Source organism: Hypanus sabinus (genome assembly GCF_030144855.1).
Source record: "Hypanus sabinus isolate sHypSab1 chromosome X1 unlocalized genomic scaffold, sHypSab1.hap1 SUPER_X1_unloc_13, whole genome shotgun sequence".
NCBI lineage: Eukaryota > Metazoa > Chordata > Chondrichthyes > Myliobatiformes > Dasyatidae > Hypanus > Hypanus sabinus.
In genome coordinates, this window is record NW_026778961.1 from 101750 (window position 1) to 109993 (window position 8244).

At 45.5% G+C, this 8244-nt stretch overlaps 1 protein-coding gene across 1 annotated transcript; it reads right to left on the reverse strand.

The window, feature by feature from the left end:
- Positions 1-2197: 2197 nt before the first annotated feature.
- On the reverse strand, positions 2198-7985 carry LOC132385594 (G-protein coupled receptor 39-like). The gene is made up of 2 exons (XM_059957770.1): positions 7190-7985; positions 2198-2499 (listed from the first exon to the last, which is right to left on the reverse strand). The coding sequence occupies exons 1-2, from the start codon at positions 7983-7985 to the stop codon at positions 2198-2200; spliced, it is 1098 nt and encodes a 365-aa protein (XP_059813753.1).
- Between the last annotated feature and the right edge of the window lie 259 nt (positions 7986-8244).

Sequence of the window (8244 nt, forward strand, 5' to 3'; positions counted from 1 at the left end):
AGTACTGGGGTAATATTTTTATTTTATTTGGTGATACACTGCAGAATAGGCCCTTCTGGCCCTTTGCGTCTCACCGCCCCAGCAACACCTGACAACCCCGTCTGAACGCTAACCTAATCACAGGACACTTTACAATGACCAATGAACCTACCCTATAAGTCTTTGGACTGTGGGAGGAAACTGGAGCACCTGGAGAAATCCCACCCATTCCACAGGGACTCCTTTCAGAGGAGGCTAGGATTGAACTCTGACGCCTTGAGCTGTAATAGTGTCACACTAACTGCTACGCTATGTTAAACTTCTGAAGTGATTTTGACAGGTATAAAAAAGGGGGATCTTCTTTTGGGCTGGCTCATGACTCTTGCTGAGAGCTGGAGACAGTGGCAAGGACATTGATGGGGAGACTGGCCAAGCTGTTGAACATGCAGTTCCCTCTGGCAGTGCATCGTGTGGCATGACTTAGTGATAAGTATTGGTTAAGTGTAGTTTTGTCTCAGCCAATAGTAGTTTAATGGAAAATCCTACAAAACGTAGTAGATACGGTCCAGCCCATCATGGGTAAAGCCTTTCCCGTCACTGAGCCCATCTACGTAAAACAGGAAAGCAGCATCCATCATCAGGGACCCCACCACCCAGACCATACACTCTTCTTGCTCCTGCAATCAGGAAGAAGGTACAGGATCCTCAGCCATCAGGCTCTTCAACCAAAGGGGGTAACTTCACTCGCCCCATTATTGAAATGTTCCACAGCAAATAGACTCACTTTCAAGGACTCTTCATCTCATGTTCTCCATATTTATTGCTTATTTATTTATTATTATTTCTTTCTTTTTGTATTTACACAAATTGTTGTCTTTTACACTCTGGATGAACATCTTTCATTGATTCTGTTATGGTTATTATTCTATAGATTTATTGAGAATGCCTGCAAGAAAATGAATCTCAGGGTTGTATATGGTGATATATATTTTATATATATATATATGTACGTTGATAATAAATTTACTTTGAACTTTGATTAACCAATTTTCTTTCTTTCTGTGATTTATTCTTTATATAACTCTAATAAAGTAATCTATTATAACCTTTAACATATAATACCTCTTGCTGCTGAATCATAAAAGAATAAGGAATGAATTTTAAAATATTTTCATTACACCAGGAAATACTTTTTCAAAAAATAAAATATATCAGTGGCCATTTTATTAGATACACCTGTACACCTGCTTGTTAATGCAAATATCTAATCAGCCAATCACGTGGCAGCAACTCAATGCATAAAAGCATGCAGACATGGTCAAGAGGTTCAGATGTTGTTCAGACCGAACGTCAGAATGGGGAGGAAATGTGATCTAAGTGACTTTGACAGTGGAATGGTTGTTGGTGCCAGATGGGGTGGTTTGAGTATCACAGAAACTGCAGATCTCCTGGGGTTTTCATGTACAACAATCTCTAAAGTTTACAGAGAGTGGTGCAAAAAACAATAAAATATCCAGTGATTGGAAAGTATGTGGCTGAAAATGCCTTGTTAATGAGAGAGATCAGAGGAGATTGGCCAAATTGGTTCAAGCTGACAGGAAGGCAACAGTAACTCAAATGATCATGTGTTACAATAGTGGTGTGCAGAAGACCATCTCTGAACACACAATACATTGAACCTTGAAGTGGATAGGCTACAGCAGCAGAAGATCATGAACATACACTCAATGGCCACTTTACTAGGTACAGGAGGTCCCTAATAAACTAGCCATTGAGTATACATCCTCAGTAGTTAATTTATTTCTTGAGTACAGAAGGTAACAAGAGGGAGAACTCAACCTTCAAAATACCGTAATTGAAAGTAGCTCTTGAAAAGCTCTTCACACCTCTGAGGACACTGTTCTGTTAACCCTCATGGTTACTCTGCTGGCCTCGTGGGTAAACGCACAATCTGTTATTGGGATGCACTGTCCACTTCACTGTTGCAGGAGACTACACCGTGATTCAGTCCTGTACCTAATAAAATGCCCACTGAGTCTATCACTTGATAACAAAGGTCAACTGCTACTGAATCAGAAAAGAACAAGGAACAAGTTTTGAAACATATTTGCCACACCAGGAGAGTCTTCTTGAAAAATATTTAAAATACATCTTCATCTCGCAGCTGAAGACACTCCTTCATTTTGTTATTTCTGGTGAAGGACAATTTCCTGTTCCATCAATTGGGCTCTTGCTTCACGTCTGAATGTGCGTTTCTCTCATACACCGATGGGATGGGGCCAGACCAACAGCAGCCTCTCAGAACTTGTCTGAACATCTTGCGGAACTGTTTGGAGGTCACGTTGTAAAGGAAAGGATTGATGGCTGAGCAGATGTAATAGAGAGAGTTGGTAATGGGCTGCATTGCAAGGTAAGAACTGTAGTAATGCTCCGTCCACTGGCTTTTGGACTGAATAGCTGCCATTAGACGCCTCGCTTGGAACGGAAACCAACAAACAGCCAGTGTTGCAACAATACATCCTGCATGGATAAACAACACGTCAGAAGAGTGTTAGGACATTGAACATTACAGCTCAGGAAATAGTCCTTTAGTTCATGTTGTAGTGCGGTGGTTAGCGCAATCTCTTTACAAGGCCAGTGATCACCTATCAGGGTTTAATTCTAGTGAATTGAATCCTGATCACTAAGGAGTTTGTATTTACTTCCCATGACTGCCTGAGTTTCCTCTGGGAGATCTGGCTTCCTCCCATATTCCAAAGATGTACAGGTTAGTAGTTGAATTGCCATGTGGGTTTAATTGAACAGTGCAGGCTTAAAAACAGCCCCTGCTTTAAATATACCCAATGATTTGGCCTTCACAGCTGTCTGTGGCAATGAATCCCACAGATTCACCACCCTCTGGCTGAAGAGGTTCCTCCTCGTCTCTGTTCTAAGAGTTTGGAACTCCGGGTCCAGCTCTATAGTTACTCTGCTGCTCCAGCTTCCTCCCACGTCCCAAACACATACAGGCTAGGGCTAGTAAGTTGTAGACATGCTATGTTGTACTGAGCTTTGGAAGATTTAGTGCAGAGGTTGTTTATAGAAACATAGGAAACCTTCAGCACAATACAGGCCCTTCGGCCCACGAGGTTGTACCAAACATGTCCTTACCTTAGAAATTACTTGGGGTTACCCATAGCCCTCTATTTTTCTAAGCTCCATGTACCTGTCCAGGAGTCTCTTAAAAGACCCTATCATATCTGCCTCCACCACCATTGCCAGCAGCCCATTCCACGCATTCACCACTCTCTGTGTAAAAAACTTACCCCTGACATCTCATCTGTACCTACTCCCCAGCACCTTAAACCTGTGTCCTCTTGTGGGAACCATTTCAGCCCTGGGTAAAAGCCTCTGACTATCCACATGATCAATGCCTCTCAACACCTTTCACACCTCTATCAGGTCACCTCTCATCCTCCGTCGCTCCGAGGAGAAAAGGCCAAGTTCACTCAACCTATTCTCATAAGGCACGCTCCCCAATTCAGACAACATCCTTGTAAATCTCCTCTGCACCCTTTCTATGGCTTCCACATCCTTCCTGTAGTGAGGCGACCAGAACTGAGCACAGTACTCCAAGTGGGGTCTGAGCAGGGTCCTATATAGCTGTCACATTACCTCTCGGCTCTTAAACTCAATCCCACGATTGATGAAGACCAATACACTATACGCCTTCTTAACCACAGAGTCAACCTGCGCAGCTGCTTTGAGCGTCCTATGGACTCTGACCCCAAGATCCCTCTGATCCTCCAAACTGCCAAGAGTCTTACCATTAATACTACATTCTGCCATCATATTTGACCTACCAAAATGAACCATTTCGCACTTTTTTGGGTTGAACTCCATCTGCCACTTCCCAGCCCAGTTTTGCATCCATTTATAGTTTTATTTTAGAGATACAGCCCCTTCTGGCTCAATGGCCCACACCACCAAATCACGCTCACCTAAGACATATGTCATTTTGGAATGTGAGAGAAAACCGGAGCATCTGGAGGAAACCCATGTGTAGCAGGAAATGAACCCTGATCGCTGATGCTGTAATTGCGTCAAGATAAGGTGTCAAAGGTTTTGGGGAGAAGGCAGGAAAGTAGGGTTGAGAGGAAAAAAGATAATTCAGCTATGATCAAATGATGGTGCAAACTTGATGGACTGAATGGCCTAAATTGTATGGCCATATGGTCTTCCTTATTTTAACCTCTGTTTTTACATCTTTTGCTCTTTAAAATGCAAGGTTAGTGAAACAATATGATAAGAAACTGGAACAGCTCAGTGCGTGTACCCCATCCACCAGGGCACCATTGCTGCAGTGGGAATTTGTTAAAGAATTTCTTGCAACAGCACCTCCCAAAGGCCTAGATCAAGGTTTCCCAACCTTTTTTATGCCAAGGGTCCCTACCATTAACTGAGGGGTCCATGGACCCCAGGTTGGGAAATCCTGGTCTTGATACAATAGATGTACAGAGGATGTTTCCTATAGTACAGAGAAGTAGGTATCACCAGGATGAAGGATTGCTTCTATCTTGTTATTGAACAGTCCTCTTGGTACGACAAGATAAACTCTTGACCTCACAGCCTACCTCATTATGACTTGCACCTTATTGTGACCCCTGTTTCCATCCAAGGGCTCAGTGTGGACATGGTGGAAGATTACAAATACCTGGGGATATGAATTGACAATAAACTGGACTGGTCAAAGAACAATGAGGCTGTCTACAAGAAGGGTCAGAGCCGTCTCTACATCCTGAGGAGACTGAGGTCCTTTAACATCTGCCGGACGATGCTGAGGATGTTCTACGAGGCTGTGGTGGCCAGTGCTATCATGTTTGCTGTTGTGTGCTGGGGCAGCAGGCTGAGGGTAGCAGACACCAACAGAATCAACAAACTCATTCGTAAGGCCAGTGATGTTGTGGGGGTGGAACTGGACTCTCTGACGGCGGTGTCTGAAAAGAGGATGCTGTCCAAGTTGCATGCCATCTTGGACAATGACTCCCATCCACTCCATAATGTACTAGTTAGGCACAGGAGTACATTCAGCCAGAGACTCATTCCACCGAGATGCGACTCTGAGCGTCACAGGAAGTCATTCCTGCCCGTGGCCATCAAACTTTACAACTCCTCCCTTGGAGTGTCAGACACCCTGAGCCAATAGGCTGGTCCTGGACTTATTTCCACTTGGCATAATTTACTTATTTAATTATTTATGGTTTTATATTGCTTTATTTCTTCACTATTCTTGGTTGGTGTGACTGTAACGAAACCCAATTCTCCTCGGGATCAATAAAGTCTGTCTGTCTGTCTGTAATGCACTCTCTCTGGAACTGGTACACTCTATTCTGCACTCTGAATTGCTTTGCCTTGTGCTGCCTGTTGTAATGCATTCATCAGTACACAAGAGCAGTTTTTCATTTTTCTTCGGTACATGGGACAACAGTTTACCTTTACAACCCCCTTCCCTTGTCTTAATCCCAAGCATGTTCTTCAGTGCATTGTGGCAGACAGGAGGGCTCGACAACGGGTAGTCAAAGCCCCACAACACGTCACCGGCTCCAGCCCACCCACCGTCAAGGACATATACACAGAAAACTACGGGAAAAAGGCCAGGAACATCATGAAGGATCCCACCCACCCTGCTCACGGGCTGTCTGTCCCTCTCCCATCGGGGAGGAGGCTACGTAGCATCCACACCAGGACCACCGGACTCAAAAATAGTTACATTCCCCAAGCAGTGAGGCTGATCAATAACTCCACCCACTAACCCACCCCTCCACACACCTCTTCATCATTTCATGTCAGAGTCACCTTGTGTCCAGACACACCTGTGCCCAGCGACACTTTATGGTCACACAATCAATCTGTGTATACAATTGTCCTTGTGCACTTATTGTGTTCAGAAAGAGTAGGACAAGGCAGTCACAAACCAGTTCTTATTGAGGGATTAGTCATGGGCAGACTGAGCAATTTCAAGTTCCTGGCTGTCAACATCTCTGAGGATTTATCCTGGGCCTGACATATTGATGCAGCTACAAGGAAGGCACAACATCAGCTATATTTCACTTGGAGTTTGAGGAGAACAACATTGTGTCGAGCAAAGACACTCATAAATTTCTACAGGTGTATCATGGAATGCATTCTAACTGGCTGCATCACTGTCTGGTATAGGTGGGGGAAGGGGGCACTGCACAGGACCAAATAAGCTGCAGAGAGTTGTAAACTCAGTCAGCTCCATTCTGGGTGCTAGCCTCCCCAAAATCAAGGATATCTTCAATGAGCGATACCTCAAAAAGGTGGCATCTATCATTAAGGACCCCCATCACCCAGGACATACTCTCTTCTCATTGCTCCCTTCAGGGAGGAGGTACAGGAGCCTGAAGACACACACTCAATGATTCAGGAACAGCTTCTTCCCCTCTGCCATCAGGGAGGGGGTACAGGAGCCTGAAGACACACACTCAACAATTCAGGAACAGCTTCTTCCCCTCTGCCATCAGGGAGGAGGTACAGGAGCCTGAAGACACACACTCGACGATTCAGGAACAGCTTCTTCCCCTCTGCCATCAGGGAGGAGGTACAGGAGCCTGAAGACACACACTCAGCGATTCAGGAACAGCTTCTTCCCCTCTGCCATCAGGGAGGAGGTACAGGAGCCTGAAGACACACACTCAGCGATTCAGGAACAGCTTCTTCCCCTCTGTCATCAGGGAGGAGGTACAGGAGCCTGAAGACACACACTCAGCGATTCAGGAACAGCTTCTTCCCCTCTGTCATCAGGGAGGAGGTACAGGAGCCTGAAGACACACACTCAGCGATTCAGGAACAGCTTCTTCCCCTCTGCCATCAGGGAGGAGGTACAGGAGCCTGAAGACACACACTCAACGATTCAGGAACAGCTTCTTCCCCTCTGCCATCTGATTTCTGAATGGACATCGAACCCATGAACACTAACTCATGTCTTTTTTTGCACTACTTATTTAATTTTTAATTAAATTATATTTCCTATTGTAGTTTATGATTTTAATTGCATTGTACTGCTGTGACAAAACAACAAATTTCAGAACATATGCTGGTGATTTTAAACCTGATTCTGATTGTGTTTTTTTTGTGCTACATTGGACTGGAGTAAGAATTATTTCATTTTCCTTTACACTCTTAAATGTTACATTTGAATTATACTCACCCAGCATCACAATATTTTGCCGTCTTATCTCTTTAAACCTTGGCGTAACCTTGCCTGTGGGGTTGGACTTCTGGAGCGTGCTAGACGCCTGCCGACTTCTGAGGAGGGTTTTCATCATCTCCCTACAGGTAAAACCCACCAACAGGAGCACCAGAACGTAAAGGGAGAAAGAGAGGTAGATGACCAGCCGGAAGAGAGACATCCTTCCGGAAATATTGGTACAAATGTTGAGGGGTGGCCTTCCATCCCCTCGGGGCCTAAAGGGCTTCCAAGCGTCTTCTACACCGATTGCAAAAGCAGCAGGCAACCCTGTGATGGACGCCAGGGCCCACACCAAGCCAATCAGGCTGCTGGTCCTCGATGTGGCCATTAACTTGATCTGCAGCGGGTGACAGATGGCTATGTAGCGTTCCAAGCTCAAGGTCAGGACGTTGAATATCGATGCGTAGCTGCACACTTCCCAGAGCAGGTAGAATCCTTTGCATCCAGCGTTTCCGATTGGCCAGGGGTGCGGGTTCCAGATGATGCCGTACAGCTCGATGGGTAGTCCTACGGTGAGGATGAGCAGGTCGGAACACGCCATGCTCATCATGTGCCAGCTCAGGCTCCTCTGCACGAGGGTCTTGCTTCTCAACATCCAAATGACCAGGATGACCAGGACGTTCCCAGCCGCCCCGCAGATGAAGATGATCCCGTAGACCACAGAGGTGGCGATCTTAGCTGTCTCAGTCAGCTCGACGATACCTCCGGTCCCGTTGGCTGGGTCTCCCCACTGTGCGTCCTCCGAGATGTTCATAGCTCGGCCAGTACCTGCGCACACTCACACACACTGTCACACAGACACAGCTTACACTCGTACTCACACTAACACACAGTGTCAGACACACTCACACTAACACACAGTGTCAGACACACTCACACTAACACACAGTGTCAGACACACTCACACTAACACACAGTGTCAGACACACTCACTAACACACAGTGTCAGACACACTCACACTAACACACAGTGTCAGACACACTCACTAACACAGTGTCAGTCACACACACAC

What these genes read in the sequence shown, in the direction of transcription:
- LOC132385594 (XM_059957770.1), bottom strand. Translation starts at nt 7,985, where the DNA reads ATGAACATCTCGGAGGACGCACAGTGGGGAGACCCAGCCAACGGGACC. An exon ending in GCAAAATATTGTGATGCTGG is followed by an intron (nt 2,500 to 7,189) that starts GTGAGTATAATT and finishes TTATCCATGCAG; the next exon opens with GATGTATTGTTGCAACACTG.